Raw genomic sequence first — 21,840 nt, 5'->3', positions numbered from 1 at the left:
TGCATCAGTGTGTGCATTGTGTGGCTGTCTATGGCCTCAGGGTGTGGGTGCATTGCTCTTTATTCTCCCACAGCTGCTTGAATAAGTTCAAAAAATCTAGAGAGAACGATTTTCAGTTAACGTTTTTGTTCTTGTGAGCTCCGCAGGATTCAGGACTGTAACCTCATTGGTCATAATCACCTTGTGTATCAGACATTGTGCATTTATGGTATTTAGCAGATGCCTTTATCCAGAGCGACTTACGGAAGTGTTTTGTAGCCTCTACCGAAAACACATCTACACTAGGGCTGCAACATCATCCATCCATCCATCCATCCATCTTCAACCGCTTACTCCTTTTCAGGGTCGCGGGGGAACCCGGAGCCTATCCCAGGAAGCATTGGGCACAAGGCTGGGTACACCCTGAACAGGGTGCCAGTCCCTCGCAGGGCACAATCATATACACAATCACACACCCTTTCATACACTACGGACACTTTAGACACGCCAATCAGCCTACCATGCATGTCTTTGGACTCGGGGAGGAAACCGGAGTACCCGGAGGAAACCCCTGCAGCACAGGGAGAACATGCAAACTCCGCACACACATGGCCCCGGCGGGAATCAAACCCTGGACCCTGGAGGTATAAGGCGAACGTGCTTACCACTAAGTCACCGTGCGCCCCAGGGCTGCAACAACTAATCGATAACTAATTAAAATAATCGACAGCGTATTTCATTATCGATTAGTTGGGTCCATGACGTCACTTCACAATGGTGAGAAACGCATTTCTATAAAAAAACCGCATGTGAAAAACGGCAGTGGTCACAGAGCGAGCTTCTGCAGGAAAGTGCACAGGCCAGGTTGTCCAAAACATGAGGTTTTTATATTAAATGCTTCAAACAAACTCGTAAGTGTATTAACGTGGCTTGTCATGTCGGATGCTGTGACAGATGTGTGTGCTGTTTTAATGTGTTCCAGACATGTTTTCTTCAGTTCAGAAATGATATTTTTACCTTTTTATATCCTTTTCTGTAAATGTTAGAAATTCATGCCAGTATTGCCATTTTATATAAAGGCTCGACATTATTCCAGAAATAATGGAATCCTCCATACATGCCAGATATTTCTTACACAGCTTCAGTGTGTATTTGAAGGTGATTTTTAATAAACAAATATTACTTGTAAAGTATGTCCACAAACTTTTGATAGGCGGTGTCTTTTCTGCTCAAGGAGACCTATGATCTTTTTATTCCTCATCTATCAAGCTGTTCTCATTATCTTTTAAAGACTGTACTGGGTGTAACCAGTGCCAGGAGAGGTCTTAATCCTCCACGCCAATCTAAATGCAAATTGTTCTAGGGCAAATCCTCTCCCAAGTCCTCTATACTTTTATCGATCTTCTAGTATTCTAGTTACTTTGGACAGCTGTACTTTGAAAAGCCTTTCTTGTTGAATAGGCGCTGACTGTCTTTCTTTTCCTCACTCTCTCAGGGAAGAGCTGTCAGGCTGTGACACAGCGCCTCGTCCTCGCGGTCGGCCCCCTGGCCATGCCACAATAAAGAGAGAGTACAAGGAGGAACCTTCATCTCAGGGACAGAAGGCATACTCGCTGCTGGGGAAGCGTAGCCGCCTGACCACCAGGTAAAGCTACGTCCAATATAACATCATTACAACTCCACAAGAGCAACATAATCCCTGCAAATGAGGGCATCTCAGACCCTGCAGGGACTTTCTGTCTGAGGTTAGATAATTCAAGTAGGTTTTATAGTGAGATTGAGTTGATATGATGAAACTCTATGTAACCTAAGACAGTACCTTACCCCCCCCCATTTGAGCACTTTCAAAGACTGAACATGACTGTGCTTGTGGTCATAACGTCTCTTTCGAATGAATACTTTTGTCATCCACAAAAAAAAAACAATACATCACATAGAAAACAGATGCAGTAGGGAAAGGAATTGGTAAATATAGAGCTATGAGAACTACCTTAAAATGTTCTGGTGCATCACAGTGGCACAGCAGGTTACCAATGTCCATTACATGTCTTCGTCAAGTTCTTGTGGGTTTCCGGGTGGGGGGGGGGTTGTGTGTGGCCCAGTCTTCCAGGGTGTATTTCCTCTTCATGCCCAGTTTTCCCAGGATAGGATAGGCTACAGATCCATTGCAATCCTGATCAGGATAAAGCATCACAGAAGATGAATCAATGTTCATTTTGACAATTTATAAAATCTAATTCATTGGATTAGTCATCATTCAGACACAGACTATGTTTACATTGACAGCTGTAATCTAATTATTGAACTTTTTCTGAATAAGACAATATTGTGATTTAAGGTGAGTTGCTTTTAGACTATTCCTTTCATGTTCCCGGTTTACATGTTCTAGAACATGGGTCGATTAACAGCACACGTCATTACGTCCCCACACCACACTGTCCGACGTTCCCTCCAGAATTTCACGTATCAACATGCATTTTGTCTTCATTATGGTACCGTATACAGTTTTGGGTGTTTAATTTTTAATTTTACGAAAGCTTCAAGTGCAGTTATTTGTCATGCTGTACGTGCAGTTAGACGACTGCTTGTAGCTTTGGGCTGCATCCGAAACCACATACATGCATTTCTTTATACTATATAGTAGATAAGTATGTCACCTACTATATACCGTAGTAGGTAAGTATGCGGTTTGGGACACAGCCGTGTTCTCTTGTTTGCCGTAAAACGGTTGAGCACTGCCGTGTGTGTACATGTCCTGTCACAAAATGCGGTGAAAACTCCCACACGACGTTAATAGTGTGATTAAGGTGTTTACATGTCTGTAATGCACTTCGAAGCACGACTAAAATAGGAATACTCCACACGTCTTAATTCGATTTGTTTACTTCGAGTATGACATTAGTCGGATTAAGGTCATCAATAATCACTGTTTACATGCTAGTTTCTTAATCAGATTATTGTCTTAATCAGGTTAGACATAAAATTATTACTATTATAATGTGTTTGTTTCTGTTTACGAGACCCCATTTTCTGAATGATTTCACTATTGATATTTACTTGTATTTCCTCATTTGTAAGTTAAATGAATAAATGTAAATGATGACATAAGCATAACATAGTCATTTTTTCTTTAAGCGCAGTTCTGTTATTGGAGGATCTTCATTGTATAATCTGACATGTTACACGATCTGTTATAAAATTCAGCCATAAATTTTTTTTTTTTGGGGGCGGATTATCCCATACAACATGCCAAGTAATAATCTTAAAACAACTGTAATCTTGCAGTGTAAAACTGGCGTAAGACTGCCACCTGCAATCCCATGCTTATACATGCAGCGCTGCAATACATGCGTCTAATTGCTTTTTTTTTTTAATACCTAATATATGAATAATTTCTGCATAGCCAATATGCATTAAACCAGTCATATTCCATTACACTGTTATGTCAACAAATACCAATGATGCTCATTGCAACTCTGGCATGTGGGCGGAACAGCCCCTACTCGTCTAGCTATTTATTAATGTAATTGGCATCAGTCCCACATTTCCCATGAGACCCAGAGAGAATGAATGAATACTGTCATGGTTTTCAGAACCAAGCACAAGGGCGCTTCATGTTCTCTGCATGATTAATATTAAATGGCTTTTGTACTGTATGTTCCGAGGGTTGTGTTAATACTGTGTAGGTGTCAGAGGAGATGGATAACCCCTTCAGTAAAAGAGTAAAGTAGAACAGTCTCTGAGAATTATGTAAGGATGGGCTTGCATAATGGGGACAAGAAACAAGTCATCCAAACAGAATGGCAAAAAAAAGGAAGCAATAGAGAGAGAATTTGAGGAAATGGTTAAATGTCTTACTTCAAGAGTATATAGTGAAGAATCTTACCTTTTTGGAAAGCTATTACAGGAAATAACAGTCCAATAACTCCTGTCCATCTCATTACACCCTTCTAATGTATAATCTGACTAAGATGATGGTCAACAGTTTTCCGCAGCAGCTGTTCGGTGAATCGCTTCATTTCACAGCTTTCTTGCCAAGAATGCTCTCTAATCCCATCTCTTTTATTTCCCACCCTTAATAGCTCAAGTTCTGTTTAGATTGCGTTCACTAATAACATATTTTGGAGCTATTTTTGTACTAAAACTATAAACAAGAGGAATTCTCAGCGAGTCTATCTTGGCTCAGGAGTATTTTCTCCCTTGGGCTGATTCAGAGACAGTGCTATGACCTCTCCATGAGAACAGGATGGCATTTCTCTTCCTTTTGCTGTCTTGGCCTGCATGGAATATAGATCTAGACTAACTCTAGGATATTGCCAGAGATTGCTTTTAACTGGTGTTTTATATCTCCATCAAATCTGTTCTGGTTAACTTTAAGTGGTTATATTTGCCTTTTATAATGTCAGTGACTTACCTCAAGAATATGCACGTACAGTACTGTGCACATCGTTAGGAATATCTGTATGTCTGCACTTTCATGCAGTTATTAGCCAGTCATGTGCAATGCATGAAGTCATTTCGGTACAGGTCAAGAGCTTCAGTTAATGTTTCCATCAAGAGAGAGTTCCCATGGGAGAAAATGCTTCTGATGAATCCGTGGCACAGGATTCATATTATTTTGGATGTAATGAATGGGAAGTCAGAGTTTGCATGTTCTCCCAATGCTTCAGGGGTTTCCTCTGGGTACTCCGGTTTCCTTCTGCGGTCCAAAGACCTGTGTTGTATTCTGATTGGTGTTTCCAAATTGTTGTGTGTGTGCCATGTGATGGGTTGGCACCCCATCCAGGGTGTTCCTTGCCTTGTGCCCAAAGTTCCCTGGGATAAACTCCAGGCTCCTTGTGACCCTGTGTAGGATAGGTGGTACAGAGGATGGATGGATGGATGGGTGGGAAGTCAGATTTTGAAGGTCTGTGGAAAGTGCTCCATTTGAAGCATTACAGTCAAACTTTAAAAAAAACAAACAAAAACAAACAAAAAAAAAAATTTAAAAATAAAAAAGCCTTTTGTGGTAGGCAGTCTAGTGAAGTAACCCTAGTGTAAAACCGTTTCAAATCGAATCTAAACCTGTATATAATTTGAGGACACCATTAGCGTTCCTCTCTTTCTTTTTCTTCTCTACATTACTCAGACTCTGAGCATGTTACTCTCCAGGACTTGTAATAACAACACTATTGCTCTCGAACAGTGCAGTAGTACTTCATATATGTTCAGATTACACTGAGTATTCCCACTGCCCCCTTCTGGATATGAAGTGTACTGATTGGTCTACAGGTTCAGAAAAAAAGGTACTAAAAGGGTACTAAACTGTACTTGTTGCTGGGCAGGTACCCTCAAGGATGCACCTTTTTTTTTTAATCTTTAGTACGTGTCTTTTACCTAGAACGTTCCATGTAGTGTAGCTTTTTTAAAGGTTTACTATTTGCCCACAGTTTCAGGTGAAAGATTCATATTAAAGATACAAAACCAGGAAAGGTACAGTGTGGTACCCTTTTTCCGAGAGTGTACTATGAAATGTAGACTTGATCCACATTATCAGAGGTGTATGTGATTTGAGTGAGCACACCACTTGTGAAAAACTTGTCTAACAGGGTTAGACCACTTCATCCTGCTGCCACTGTGTAGTCAGATATGCTCACATGTTCTCTGGCCTGTAAAAATGTGACTTTCTCTTTTGCTGTATAATCACTTCTGTGTTTTCTCTCTCTCTCTCTCTCTCTCTCTCTCTCTCTCTCTCTCTCTCTCTCTCTCTCTCTCTCTCTCTCTCTCAGGATTGCTCAGTCAACAAAATATCTGCGTATCAAAGATGAGGAGGAGGAGATTGAGCTAAATAGCATGATTGCAGGTAGGAAATGATCTCTGGTGTTTGACACTAGCATTTAAAATGTGCCTAAGTCTGAATTTTGAGATTTTGTTGCTACAGAACACTTTGTACATGTGCTATTTTTATATCCCTCTCACCTGAATATAGCAGTCTGTATCTCCTGATATCTAATCCATGCTGAAGTATAGTGTATCGTTCATGCTTTTCTAAGTATTATTATATATACCCATTTCCTTTTCTTTCTTCCTCTTTTTTTTTTCTTTTCTCTCTCACCTCCTTGGTGTACAGAAATGCAGCTTCTTATCACTTTGGTGCCATTTGCAGTCTTTGCTTTTCATTCTTTGACTGCTAAAAAATTTAGTTCGTGGTGTTTGGTTTTCCAAGATTAGATCAGTGTCGAATATCATTTCAGAAGTATTGACCTGGTGTAATGGTATTGACCTAGGTCATCATCTGTCCTTGATCTGATCCAGCAGCCTTGTTTTTTTTGTTGTTTTTTTTTTTTTTCATCTGTCTTGCCTCCTCACACTCACGATTGCTGACTTCAGGGTTAACATTTTAGACCATCAAACCTCAAGTTTTAGTGTAGTGCTGCACTGGGGTGTCGTTAGAAATCTGACTTGTAATGGAGCTCTTATGTATTTGAAGATGCGAGAGAGCGCCAGTGTGAGCATCCTCTATCCTCTCTATTCATTTGGGTAGTTTCCATTTTGTTTCACAACCGATAATTCACAAGTTTTTACCTTTGTAAGTGCAAAACAACTGTGTGATTTTTGTTTTTCATCAACAAAAATTTTTTTTAAAAAATGCTCAGAAACCTACATCTGGTGCCAGGTGATGTGAAGTCACGTGACGTAATCCTAGTGTATGTTGTCATGCTAATGAACAGTCGACAGAAAATGACAGTGGACTGGACGTATTACATGAGTAATGATGACCGACAAAGCAAAGCAGTCTGTCCTCTCTGCAAATCAAGAGGAGGAACTACAGCATCTTAGTAAAATATAAGTAACCTGATAAAACATCTAAAAGATCAAATTCAGCACAAGGGGGTAATTGATGGCACACAGTGTTACCTCTGCAGCAAATAGTTGCTGGGTAAGAAGAAAAATGTCTACAGACAATGTTGGGTGAGTGAAACTAACAGCTCTTACCCAGTGTTTGAGTTTTAACCATATCTAATGTAGCTAGCTAATGCACTTTATTTAAAAATCAACTCTGCGACCTTGAAGAATGATTCTAGTAGCCTAAATCCAAAAGTGGTCTTTTCATGACCACTTTGTAAACCGGGGGAAACATGAGCAGGTCTAAATGACATGTCCCATGTCCGTTAAAAATGGTATTGATGCAGCCCTAGTATGGAGGTATTCATGACTGCATACCGCCGCAATAATTTGACAGAACCAAACGTTTACGAACTGCACCATGTTTCTCATTTGTATTACGTGATTCTCTGACTGTTTATTTCAAACACTGCGTGACATTCTGCATCGTTTTGTTTTCTGTCATGAGCAGCTGAGTTTCCTGCCCGTAGTCCTAGTTTTGATGTATTTTCTGATGGTTTTTTTTTCTTTGTAGCTGAGACTCTTGAATGTAATTGGGGGGGGGGTGTTGATATAATCAGCAGAAGTAGATCAGAAGAAATTACACAGGCAGAATTTCACTTATTGTCCCTTCACTGCATTTATGATGACCACCAGCGAGAGATGGAATGCTTTGATTGTATAAATAGAGACGGTGATATCAGGTGTGAATATTTCAAAGGGAAATAAAGGGTTTGTCGCGTATGCGTGTGCATGTACGTGCGTATGTGCATGTGTAGCTTTAAGCCTGGGTATACGTGTGTGCGAACCCATAATGCCACAGAAATAGCATATTCTCATTGTGTCTCCTGAGAGTATGTGGGTCTGTGAGATATTCCCCTGCACTGAGCTTTCTCTTCTCTAGCTGTGTGTGTCTGTCTGTGTCTGTGTCCCTGTATGGGATGATAAGACAAGGTGAAAGATCCTTGGACATAATGACAGAATATATTACCATCGTCCAGCCTGCATGACCACACACACACACACACACACACACACACACACACACACCACTCTCCTCACATTCTCCCTCCTCCGTAAGGCCAGGCAGTGGTGAGATTTTATTTTTAATGTTTGCTTTGTTCAGTCTAGGCGTCACTGTATGTAGACAATTGAAGCAGTGCAGAAAACAGCAATCTCTTCTTTGTCTTGGGATCAGATGCGGGCACAGTAATAAAGGTCCATTAGAAACAACGGGGAAAAGTTCTGTATTTTTACTTCCGAAGGGGAAAATGTATTATCTCATAAGCAGCTCAGAGGCCTTATTCAATCAGGATCCTGGTTTAATTAAAATGCTGCAGTGATTCACATTCAGCAGGACATGATGCTATACGCCTTAGACTTGCAAATTTTGTGGTCTAATCAACAACTCTAATTTCTTAAAGAACCAGCACAGCATAATTTAGACTACACTGCGGTTTTATACTTGCTTGTATATTAACTTGCAAGATTTCAAATGAACAAGTGTGATGTTAAAGAAAAGTCCTGTTGAATACGTATGATTTTATTGTGAATATTTTAAGTCTGTACAGGATTTTGCAGAGGGGTGGTTTTTTTTTTTTGTTTTTTTTTGTTTTTTGGGTGGGTGGAAATTCTGCAAATTTGCAGAAAACTTTTTTTTTTGGTGAATTTGCCATTTCACTTACAGTGCCCTCCATTAATATTGGCACCCTTTGTAAATATGAGCAAGAAGGCTGTGAAAATTTGTCTTTATTGTTTAATCTTTTTTTTTTTTTTATCTTTTGATAAAATTCACAAAAATACTCCTGCTCTAATGGATATCAAACAATTGCAAACACAGCATGGGTTTATATTAAAAAAAAATTGTTAAATGTGTGCAACAATTATTGGCACCCTTTTAGTCAATACTTTGTGCTACCTCCCTTTACCAAGATAACAGCTCTGAGTCTTCTCCTATAATGCCTGATGAGGTTGGAGAATACATGGGAAGGGATCTGAGACCATTCCTCCATACAGAATCTCTCCAGATCCTTCAAATTTTAAGGTCCACACCGGTGGACTCTCCTCTTCAGTTTTTCCCACAGGTTTTCTATTGGTTTCAAATCAAGGGACTGGGATGGCCATGACAGTACCTTGATTTTGTGGTCAGAAAACAATTTTTGTGTAGATTTTGATGTATGTTTTGGATCATTGACCTGCTGGAAGATCCAACCACGGCCCATTTTAAGCTTTCTGGCAGAGGCATTCAGGTTTTCATTTAATATCTGTAGATATTTGATTGTCCATGATGCCATGTATCCTAACAAAATGTCCAGGTCCTCAGAAAAACAGCCCTGCATTCACTGCATGTAATTAAACCAATCAAAAAGCGAAAAGTTGTCTGAGGGGTGCATTGGGCTGAAACACTCCTGTCAGAAATGTAGTGACAGAAAAAAGTAAATAAACTAAAGTACTAGTTTATAGAAATGAATATTTTATCTGCATCCACCATTTTTCTTTTTTTTCTTTTTTTTTTTTTTTTTGGCTCAAGAACATATGGCATTTCTGCAGCACTTCAACTCTGTCCTTTAGCCCAGTTTGTGCCTCACAACTCAGTTTAGCAGCTCATATCCACAGAAAAATGTCACAATGTAACCAAAAACACATGACATGTTTGGTTCATGTAGTTGGATCAGTTCATCATTGTAATCACTTTCTCAGTGTAGTCTCTATGGTAGTGCTGGCTCAGTGGTTAAGGCAGTTGATTACTCGAGAAAGACCCTTAGCCCGCAACTGCTCATTTATATCCTCTATCAATTGTGAGTCGCTTTGGATAAAAGCTTCAGCCAAGTGAGGTAAATGCTATCGACCAACACTAGTTGTTTTAGTCCACACTCAATTGCTGTGTTCTCACCTGCCCAAACAAACTGCACCGAAGGGTTCAGTTCTAACGGACTGAACACTGCATACGTGCACTCTTGGATAAACAGCAAAAATGTTATTGTTTTTGAAAACCTTGAATTTTTTTTTTTTCACATGAAATTCAATTGACTTGAAATGCAGGAAGCTTTTAGAATGACTCAGCTGCTTGAGAAGAGTAGATAAATTGGATGCTTTTCATTTTTTTTTTTCCTTTCTCTTCCTGTCCCCGGGGCCTTCAGTTTACTTTTCTCCTTTTGCTTAGAGCTCATGTTGGCAGGCTGTGGACATGGAGCTTCTTGCTGAGTATGCGGAGATATTTTGAGACCCAGTGAGTCATGGAAGCTTTCGGTTGCTAAACCTTTAAGATCAGTCACACTGCCTTCCCAAACCGTGGATTTTTAGAGGAACATTATTGTTTAGATGAAAGTGTTTCATTGCCGTTTATTGGCGATTTTAAAAGTTGATTGTGCCATCCTGTGGAATATTTCCTCTCTCTACTGTATATACAGCCACCAAATTAGATTTTGATGATGATTGATGATTAGAGGCACTTTTATGTGGTTTGGGAGATAATGCTGTTTTATTAGAATGCAGTGAGCTACCGGCAAGTGGGAAAACAGCAGCTCTAAAACAAAAGCGCTTGTCTTTAGTACTTCTCTTTTATATTGTGTGTGTGTGTGTGTGTGTGTGTGTGTGTGTGTGTGTGTGTGTGTGTGTAATGGGTGCAGTATTTTTCCACCAATACCATAATACAATACAACTATCAGGATCAGTTGGCATAATTATTTTTACATTTAAGATTACATTCTGTAGTCTTGCATTACACTCTGTTTAACGTTATATCCGCCGTAATTCCTTCTCGGATCTTAGTTTCCTGCTGCTCTCTCCTCTGTGTGATGCAGGAGACTTTCTGTGAGCATATCAGTGGCTCAGTCAGCATCCAGAAGGACAGACAAAAATAGACAATTGATCATGATTGATACAAAGGAGGAGAGAGAGACAGAGAGAGGGAGGGAGACTATGCAAACTAGCATCAACTACTATCTAAGCCAAAATCATCCTTGACTGTTACAGTGCATTTTTTTTTTTTTCTTTCTTTCTTTCTTTCTTTCTTTCTTTCTCTCTCTCTCGCTCAACCTAGCCCCCTCTGTGTCTTTCTGTCTCACTGGAGGATTGACCTGAATAAAGATGCTGATTGGATGAAGCCAGGAGTACAGCATTGTACTAGTCATTGGATTATAGTTGTTAGCTATTAAGCTATATACATGGATTATTCCCACACTACTAACTTGTTTTCTCATCTCAGCATGGGTGTGCCTGGAGACGGTCTCAATCAGTCATATGGTTCAATTATGCTTCTAAATGACTATATTCTGTATCTTTCTTTCTTTTTCTATTTTTTTTTTTTTAATTCCTCTTTATAGATAACATTGTCCTCAATACGATAATCCTCCAGCTTAATTTTTCAACTGCTCCAATGTTATTTCTCCTCTTCTTGATTTTAGCACAATGAAATGACAACAGGAAGAAAGCCTGTTGTTTTAAATGTGCTGTTTTCAAAAAAGATTGGATAAAAATAAAGTATCAGGATGTTATAGTCTCTGTGTGTTGTGTTGTGACTTGTTTTTGTGATGTCCAGGATTGAATAAATGGCAAATAAAAGCCAAAAAGGTGCAGTCCTGTATTAGGGCTTGCAATATCATTACGCACTGAAAATGTAGCTATATGTGTGTTATATATTTATACTTATATGTATGTGTATATATGTATGTGTATATAGTGTGTGTGTGTGTGTGTGTGTATGTCACTTCTGAGATATTACAGGTATTTTTTTCTTTTATACATGGATATACCAATTACAGGATGCCTGGAAGCAGCAGATTTTATTGATTTATTTTTGGTGAATCTTTAAAGCTGTAAAATGTTGTTTTTACTTGCCTCCTTGTACTTTATTCTCCTTTTGTTTTCAGGTTGTCTGTGCTTCTGTCCATTTGTGCATCTGTCTGTAACTTGACCTCTCAAGAACTAGCAGTTAAATGTTTATAGTGAATCATCTTTGTAGCCAGCAGAGGAACTGATTTAGATTTTGGAATTTATCCAAACAGGGTCAAGATCATGGCAAGGTCAAATGGCTTGCTTCCTGTTTTGAAGTACACTATATGGCCAAGAGTATGTGGACATCTGACTATAAAACTGTTTCCACAAAGTTGGAAGTGCACAATTGTCTAAAATATCTTTGCATGCTGTAGCATTAAAAATTCCTTTCACTGGATCTTAGGGGCCCAAACGTGTTCCCGCATGACAATGTCCCTGTGCACAAAATGAGGTTCAGAAAGAAATGGTTTGTCAAGGTTGGTCTGGAAGAACTTGAGTGACCTTCACAGAGCCCTGAACTCAACCCCACTGAACATCTTTAGGATTCATTGGAATGACTGCCGTGCAGCAGGCGTCCTCACCCAACATCACTGTCTGCCCTCTTGAGCTGTTGTGGCTCAATGGGTACAAAACCCAATAGCCATGGTCCAAAATGTTGTGGAAAGACCTTCCAGAAGAGTGGAGACTCTTAATAGCATCAAAGGTGGAATTACTCAATATTAATGTCCATGGTTTTAGTATGGGATTTTCAGTTCTTAGATGTCCACATACTTTTGGTCAGTGTGTGTGTGTGTATCTATCTATCTATCTATCTATCTATCTATCTATCTCTCACACCCACTTCCCTTCCATAATGCACTACAAAGAAATGTCTTGACTTTATGCACTGTAGTTTATGTCACAGAAGCAAACTTGGTCTGTAATGGATCATGGAGATGGAATAATGGTATGTCAGATATCATTCCAGTCCTGGATAGCTGCTGTTGGAAATTTACTAATGTCTCCTCCACTGTGTGAAATGGAAGTGCCATCATTCTCACCCACTCTCTCAGCCACCATCACCTGAAGCCCACAATCTGCTCACTTCCACCCTCTTAATCTCTTTCATCCTCTTCTGTGTCCTTGTCCTCCTCTTTTCATTCATTTTCACTTATACATCCCCCCCCCACCCTTTCCCTGGCTGACTCACTTGTTCATGTTCTCCCATTTTGTGTTTCTTTCTCTAGTGTTCTCTGAGTATATCTTATACACGCATGGTGTTTGGGGAAACTGTGGAATAGGGCAGAACACTGCAGTCCTACCCTCAACCATAGAACCACTCGGACAACCCAAGAGATTTCTCTCTTCTCCTGTTATGCACCCATTATGTGTGCGATTCACATAGTTCAGAAACTTGCCATTTTCCCATCCATTTCACGTGAACTGTGCTCAGTTTACTGTCTTCTGTCCTCCAGGGGGCAGAGGCACTGAACTTCAGGGTCCCGTCTGTTGCTATAGCAGCAGCTTCCATGCCAACTGGTAGTGGACGGAGGGTGTAGCCATGCTGAGATCAGCCTTTCCACCCAGGGGTCAGCACAGCTCACTGAGCACCACCCACAGGGCATCCACAATGAAGCCATGCTAGTCTCCCGACTTCACGTGTAAGAGTTCAGTCAGCCCCCTGTTTTCGACTCGGTGGTTAGTTTGAATTTAAGGGTGTCAGGATTAAATTTATCTTAATCCGTGTTCTTCCCCTCTCTGTCAGACATGTTTGTTGAATAGCTCGAACACTGTCAGTGCTTTTTCTGCTCTGCACGTTGCATGTGAGTTCAGCTTGTTTCTCTCCGCCAATATTATTGATGGATTGAAGGCATATTGTAAAGGCATTCATGGTGTTTTTACTGTAGACAGGCATTAGGGAAGTGATTCTTCATGTATTTATGGTTTCCTGTTCTCCGAGTGTTTATTCTGGATTAAATTGATCTCTATACTTTACAGTTAACCTTTTTATATTGTCATTAATACCCGTATAGTGAAACACACTTCACACGCTGCTACTACAGTGTGAGCACTACTGAGGTGCTGATCTCTGTATCTTTTTTTTATCGGTTTAGTTCTGTAAATATCTGTATTCATATTTAAGCAGTGTTTTTAGTAGAAAGATGGAAATGCCAGGACTGTCAGTGTGGTCTTTGCGTTCTAGCTCTTACACTTCCTCTGTCTCCGCTACATCACTTGGGTTCACAAGTGGTCTCAATGGTGGTGTGCAGGACCGTTTTTATTTCATCCTGATTGCGCAATTAATATTTATATGAAAAATATTGAAAATATATGGCCCAATATATAAACAAACTAGTATCCTCATTTAATCCACTTAGACCCTGACCAGGCGCTTACTAAAGATTAATTAATTAAATAATTAAAGCTATAAATGCATTGTGTGCATGTTCAGGAACATGGTCTTCATATCTGAGCACTTGCTTACGCCTGCATGAAAGTTATTTAAAAAAAAAAAAAAAAAAATCCTCACGCTCACTTTTTTTTGTTGTTGTTGCTTCTTGTGGGAGCGCAGTCTCTATGCACACTTCTGTTGTGAAGCTTTCTAGCAATCTTTCTTTAAAAAAAATCACTAGTATGCCTTCTATTTGTATCTGTTTAGAGTTCATTCCAAATATTTGTTGTATTTGGTAATGTATAAGCATTTTATAAGCATCTTTAGATGGATTTAACAGGACATTTTGATGGTAATTACATTTCTATGTACCTCTTTCTGGATAACAAAAAGTGTTATTACCTACATTATCAGTGTATTTGCACTGTAGCTGCCCAGAAAATGTCAATTTACCTACCGTTTAGCTGTAAGGCTTATGTAAACCAAACAAAAGGTTCGGCTTTACGCCAGTCTGTAATTTGACAGCGCTTATATATTGACTTCACAGGACAGCTCCATTTATTTTTAAGTGTAACTTCTTTGTAAGTAATGTACGTTGTAGTAGCATAGTAAAAAAAAAAAGAGCTGAATTAACATCAATCTATAAAATGTACAGTATTTGTTGTAACATGGAAACTCACGGAAATGCCTAGAATGTAATTTGACATTACCTGGAATGTAGTGGCAGAGGAACTAATATAATGTTTATGCTTTTGCAGATTACAGGTTAGTTTAAGCCTGACCTTTTTTGGTTCAAATCACCATATTACACACACAACGTATTGGAAAACCAGCAGAACGTTGCATATTTAATTACCTTCATACCTTTCCACATGAGTAATTACCTGTATTTTATGAACTGTGTATTATCAAGATCCAAGACACAAGTTGGTACATGTGTGTTTACATATGTACATACAGTATAGCAACAACTAGCCAACTGCATATATCAGCAGCAGTTGTTATAATTGCATAGAAAAGTTATGCATACATGCAGCTCTGAGTTGTGACTGAGCAGTACTCAAATTAATACTTGCGAATAATACCAATGAATCTTTTATGACTGGAGGAAAGCATCCTGGAGGGAATTAGTGGATGGATTGTCAGGATTTTTCAGAAGCACTGCCAAGTTACTTTTGCTCCATGTCATTTTGGGCAGATGTTAACCAGGTAGTGAGTTGTTTTTGAATAGGAATTCCTGTTTGTATCGGAGATTTCTATTTGTCTGGGTTCTTTTCTCAATGAGATTTGTGTTCTGTTGGAATAGATGAAAAATTGGAAATCTGTGCTGATAAGAGCATCCTGTTTGTCATTGCTCGCTTGTGTTGGTTTTAGATAATTTGTTTGTAATACTAGAAAAAGTATTTGTAATACTGGGATGTTAATTGAGAGAAAGTGATCTTTGAGTAAATTCTAAAATGGTTAAATAAATAAATGTACAGCCAGTAACTAGGGACGAGGATTTCACGTGAAAACGATTGCTCGTTTAGACGAATAGTTTTCTCATGATTTTTCTTGTTCTACCTGAGTCCATTTTATATATTGCGTTGAGGACTGAGACATGAAATGTTCCCTCCTTGTCATCTCCTTTTCGTCATAGTCTAATAGTAAATCCAGTAGACTTGAACTGGAGCCTCAGCTGGGAGACTGAAACCTTGAAATCCTTGACATTTCTCATTGATTTTGCTCTCTATGCCTCACATACATATTGAGTAAGCTGACCCTGCACTGCTTCACCAAACACAAACTCTATGATGAAGGCTGTCAGGGGTTTGATGTACGAAGCAACGATGGTGTTGACTCTTTTTATTAAGATAACTGTAACCTCATGCTGTCAAGTTGGAGTCCATGTAAAATGCCTGCTATGAACCAAGAATCTTTTGAAACGGATGAAAGGATTTTTTTCATCATTACTTGATTAGTTTCATTACTTGGTCAACAAACTCTACACTCAATTCTCTTTAGAAAACTTAATAGGGCATGAACTTCAAAACTTTGTAATATATTTCCAAAGTGTCAAAGTGCGTGTTTAGCATAATTCAAAAGGATATCAGGAAAGACAAAGAAAGTGTTATGGTAGAAGTGACGAGAAAATCCAAGCCCGCTGAAAGCAAATCATTGTTGACGAAACCCCTTTAAAGTAGTCTTTATAATTACCATAACGTAATCAAGTACATATCGGTGAAACGTTTTTAATTGGGAGTTTTTGAAATTGCTTTAATTTTTTTATTTCTGTTGATTTGGCTTTAAGTCTCTCTCTCTCTCTCTCTCTCTCTCTCTCTCTCTCTCTCTCTCTCTCTCTCTCTCTCTCTCTCTCTCTCAGTATTGCTCTCCTTCACCCACACTAAGCTCAGACCATTTCGTATTGTATAATAAGAAACCTTATATTATGTAACCTTTTCACGTCCTTTCTACTCGTATTAAAGTGTTTTCATATGTAAAAATAATAGCAGTGAAATTCTCAAGTTAATGAAATGGAAGTAGATATATACTTGCGTATGAGAGAGAGATTATATAATGTGGTATGACCTCAGAAACTCAGCTGACCTTTAGTATTGACCACTTTCACAGCTATATGCTGCTTCAGTAGTGTACTGCATTATAATAGGTTAATGGTTTGAGTGATGAATCCAGCAGACTGGAAAAGTGGCCTGCTGATGGGGTTAAGCTGCTACAGTCTACTGGAGCATGTAACCTGCCACAAGCTGCTGCAATAATTAAAAAATATATATATATATATATATATATATATATATATATATATATATATATATATATATATATATATATATATATATATATATATATATATAAATTTTTTTTTTTTTTTTTTTTTTTTTTTTTTACACACCTCTTTCAATAAAACTGAAGTGTACATATACATTTTAATCAGCAGTTTGTTTTATTTAGGTAAACAAATTGACAAATGCTTGCTTAAAGGAATAGTGTAATGAGAAATTTAAACTTATCCCTATGTACTCAATCAGCCCGAACTGATCTTTTATTTTGTTGTTTTTGGTTTGGTTTTTTTTGACCGAGCTACACATTTGATTGCTAACAAGTGAAGCAAGAGAAGCTCATAGCTAACAGTTTATCATTGTCCAAACTGCATGTCTAATTTATCACACTCTAGTTTTCCACACACAGATGAAACTTTGGTACTGCACCCAGGTCTGTTGAATGCCACCCATTTATATTAAATTGCATTAAAATTCATTTTAATAACTATTACATTCTGAGCGATTACCACACCTTGTTCAAATTATAAACGGCTTGTGGTCAGAGCGAGGGGGAGAGAATGGGAGCGAGAGGGAAAGGGGGCTCGCAGAGAGCATAAGGTAAAAAAGGGGGGGCGGGGGGTGAGTGGTAGGTGGCAGTTTTAAGAGACACAATATAACTAAATAAATTTTTCTTATTCTGTAGGTCATATACACTGTGGCCATGTGTATAGTATGTGGACTCCTGACCTTCACACCCATATGTATAAAGAAGTCTCTGGTTGTAAGCACTTTGTAACAGTCACAGTACTTTTGTGAAGTTTATCAGCACAGGAGAGTTTTCAGGCCAGAGGAGTTTATGCTTTCTGTTTTATCTGTAAAATGAAAGCTGCATTTATGTGAGAGAGAGAGAGAACTAACTTGTCTCTTGGATGTTCCACAGCATTGAATCTAACAATAAACCCTTAAAATGCATGGCCAGTAAACATTGTAATCATTGGCAAATCAGTGTGATAAAAGCAGAATAACACGTTTCAGGCCTTGCTGTTGTATGAAAATAATGCTCTTTCGGGGGCTAGCGGTACTCCGCTTGCGTGTCGTGCTGCATCACACACACCCACAATGTACATTATTTTCATATAACAGCACGGTTTGTCTACAATATTCTTTTTAAATGAATCCAGTTTTGTCCCTTTGGAGTAAATGTGCTTTATATAGTCTTTAAATATATTGACTGCCTACTGTTTACACACTGTAGTATTGGATTGCACTTAAATGTGACCCATCAGTGTTGAGGTTTTGGGGGCCAGTTTATTAAATGCCCTTGAGGATTAGGGTTACTGCTTAGACAGTATTTTCATTGTTCACTCACTTGGGAAGCCTCCAAGGCTCACTGCAGAAGAGCACGCTGCAATTCTGCCTGGCCTTCTGGTAAGATCCTTAGAGGGGGAGGGGTGCACAGACAGTGTGAGAGAGAGAGAAATCTGGATAAACATCTGTGCTGTGTGCATCAAGTAGGCAAGGGAATTGTTTCTGTTGTTCCATTAGTCATCCAGTGCAGTTTCTAGCCTCAAATTTGTTTGGCTTGAATAATTAATTTTAATCAATAGACTTTTTTTTTTTTTTTTTTTTTTTTTTTTTGAAATTATTATTATTATTATTATTATTATTATTATTATTATTATTATTGCTTAGGATTTTTTTGAATAGCAGCAATTTGGTCTTCAGTCCAAAGTGTGACCCTTTTCTTCAGAAGTGTTGAAGGAGAAGGGAAGAACTATCATGATCCTACACTTCATATTTTCTGGTTGTCCATTCATCCATCCATCCAGCCACGTGTCATCCATGATTATCAATGCCATGATCTCAAGGATAAGTAGTTGAATATTTGGAGGATTTATGTGGAATTATCATTATAACCAGCAGCTGAATTAATTAGACTTTGGAATGGATCCAAACAGCTTCAAGGTCGGAGCAAGGGCAAATATCTGAAATGGTTTTCCGTTAATAGCTACCTTCCTGTTTTGCAAGCGTATTTTAATGGTATTTCAGGCATACAGTTGGTAAAAAGAAGGACTAGACTTCATGGTGCTGGAGGCATCCCCATCAACACCATTGGCGTCAGGTTCTAACTGTTTATATATGCTGCAGGCTCAACCTTAACGTTCAAACCTCTTTACTGTCTTCTCTTGGCTCTAGTAAGTCTCTTCTATCCAGTGACAAAAGGACAGTTGCAAACATTGTAGCGTAACACACAACAAATCGGGTATGTTTTGGGTGCTCTATGCGATAGGGCTTATTAGTCACGGCCCTCTCTTGTGCAGTAATAGGTTGACTTTAATCTGACTTGACGTATTGTCTGATTCTGTTCTGTTTGCCAGATGGACCTACACTGAGCATGTGACGCAACAAATTATAAACAGGTGCTTAAGTGATGTTGATCTTTGTGACTATTACCATGGCAATGGTTTCTGTGACAGGATAAGCATGACAATCTATGCTGCTTTTTTTTTTTTTTTTTCTTCCTTCTTTCTTTTGACCTCTTTGATCAACAGCGTAAATGTTGTACTTCTGGTCAGGGACAAACAGCTAGATATGAAATGAACAGGTCTGACCTGCTCTAAATCTGATGGTTTCAATATGATCAGGATAGTCCATGCCAAAAGCAGCACCTAAACATCATGACCCTTAAACTGTCAGCTATATATTATGATAAAGCCATTGATGCATGGTTCTATTTTATTTTAGATTATACTACAGTGCTGTTAATGGGTCAGAAGTTATTGATTGATTTTCTTTAACAGCATGACTCTGCTGTAGCAGACAGTAAATGGATTAAAAAAAGACTGTGCTGTAATTACACAGTGAAAACGCCATAATGTTATTCTCTATTTAGTACTTTTATGGAGAATGACATTATTTGAGATCCGCCTCAGTCCTTCAGCATGTTTATAAGAATATATGCACAAGGACTGATCTCTGGTCTGATGATCACCGCTACTGGAGAGTCCTCAAACCTTACAATGTGTGCATGTATAATATTCAGGGGTCACCTGGCCAGTCATGTATGCAGCCCCTGCGTTAATTATAGATCCTTGAACTGAAATGGTCTGTATATACTTTTTAAACGTGCTTTCCCACACATCACGTCTCGGTGAGAACACTCTCTGTAGGAGTCTCTAATCCTCTGACAGACAGATCCACTAGCGTGCAAACACACATTGCCTGTGTACTGACACACAGTCAGAGCCTGGACCCACTGCAGACATACACACACCCTCACACATGCACGGTCTCCCTCTGGAGAGCGCTTCCTGATGAGTCACGCTTTTTCTGGCTGTTAGCTTATTGCTGAGGGACGTTCGTGTCACTAACCCAGCCTGTCTCACAGCCAACCATGTGCCACTCTCGCTTTGAGTCTCCTGTCAGCAGCCTTGTTAGTGCTTCTTCCATTCGCACTAATGAAGAGGTGCAGCTAAAACTGCTGGAGGTGGTGTGATACTGGGTACAACCCCTTAGCTGACCTGATCGCCTCACTGCCGTCTTTGGCTAGTCACTGCAGATTTGCAGAACCGAACCTCAAGAACTTGCTTACAGAAAAAGAGCTCTTTGCTAAAGGGTGAAGGGGGAAAAACTTTTTTTATTCGGGTTTAATTGGTGTAGAAAAGTAAAGAAATTATGTGGAGCATGGATTTATTGACCGGCATTAAGCTCATTTTAAACCTCGTCTTAAGGTTTCTGTATGTACTGAATATAAATTGTTTGCTTTGAATTGATTTGTGCAACACAAATGTTTTCCTAGCTGGTGCAAGTTTATCAGAGATAAATCGGCTTATGACTGTAGTCATTATGTTATTTGTAATGGCTTTTTCCATACAAGTTAATCATTCAGGATTATACACATGCTTGAGTTATTTGTCTTTGTCACTTCGTTTCACATTTACACACACTTCTATGGCAGAAGTTATGTTTAGTAGCATCGGATATCTTTAAGCTACATTTAAACTGTCTTCATTTAAAAATGTATCCGCTTGGTCTTTTTATAGAAACTTGGGAGCAGAGCAGCTCTGTTTGGGCTGGGTGTGGAGGTAATCTCCAGGCCAGAGAAAAACTTAGAAAGGGGAAAAGAAAAAAGCTTAACCCATCATCCAAAGTTAATGGTGTTATGTAATGTATTTGTCTTTTTATATGGTTCTCCATGCTGAAAAGAGCAGTGGTGTGGTGAGTGGAGTGAGCAAACGCCCCATCATCCTCTCTCTCTTTTTGCTAAGTGAAGTAACATGTATCGGAGAATGTGTTCTTTCAGTTCAGTTCTTTTTAGGTCAAAATCAATGCAATACATAACATGCACTGGGAATATGGCAGCAAACTATCTCCCTTTCTTCCTGTATTCTCGCTCTATCACTCTCTTTACTTTCCTCTTTGTCTTCCGCTCCCTCATCCTTGCTCTCTCTGTCAGTCTATTTTAAAGTAGTGTCAAAAGGGGCTTCTAAATCCTGAATAGCAGAGACTTGAGTAAATAGTACTGAGACCTGTACGGTGGACTCTGTGTTACGTTCGCGAAGGGCGTAATGGAAATGTGGACATAGTGGTGCTTGAAAGTTTGTGAACCCTTCAGAATTTTATATATTTGCATAAATCTGATTTATGCAGATATATAAAATTCAGAAAAATCAGATTTATGTAGATAAAGAGTACCCCATTAAACAATTGAGACAAAAATATTATACTTGGTTATTTATTTATTGAGGAAAATGATCCAGTACTACATATCTGTGAGTGGGAAAAGTATGTGAACCTTTGCTTTCAGTATCTGGTGTGTGACCCCCTTGTGCAACAATAATAATGTTTCCGGTAATTGTTGATCGGTCCTACACATCGGCTTGGAGGAATTTTAGCCCGTTCCTCGGTACAGAAGAGCTTCAACTCTGGGATGTTGGTGGGTTTCCTCACATGAACTGCTTGCTTCAGGTCCTGCCACAACATTTCTATTGGATTAAGGTCAGGACTTTGACTTGGCCATTCCAAAATATTAACTTTATTCTTCTTTAACCATTCTTTGGTAGAACGACTTGCATGCTTAGGGTCGTTGTC

General features: G+C 38.9%; 1 protein-coding gene across 1 annotated transcript in view; it reads left to right on the top strand.

Moving 5' to 3' along the window:
- Positions 1-21,840, top strand: part of LOC128613861 (lethal(3)malignant brain tumor-like protein 4) — a 75,241-nt gene that overhangs the window by 39,826 nt on the left and 13,575 nt on the right. The window contains exons 16-17 of the mRNA XM_053634999.1: positions 1,475-1,624; positions 5,748-5,821. Of these exons, the coding sequence (XP_053490974.1) occupies positions 1,475-1,624; positions 5,748-5,821 (224 nt within the window). The remainder of the gene's footprint in view (positions 1-1,474; positions 1,625-5,747; positions 5,822-21,840) is intronic.

Source organism: Ictalurus furcatus, chromosome 1 (assembly GCF_023375685.1).
Source record: "Ictalurus furcatus strain D&B chromosome 1, Billie_1.0, whole genome shotgun sequence".
Classification (NCBI taxonomy): Eukaryota; Metazoa; Chordata; class Actinopteri; order Siluriformes; family Ictaluridae; genus Ictalurus; species Ictalurus furcatus.
This window is presented reverse-complemented; position numbering and strand designations above follow the sequence as displayed.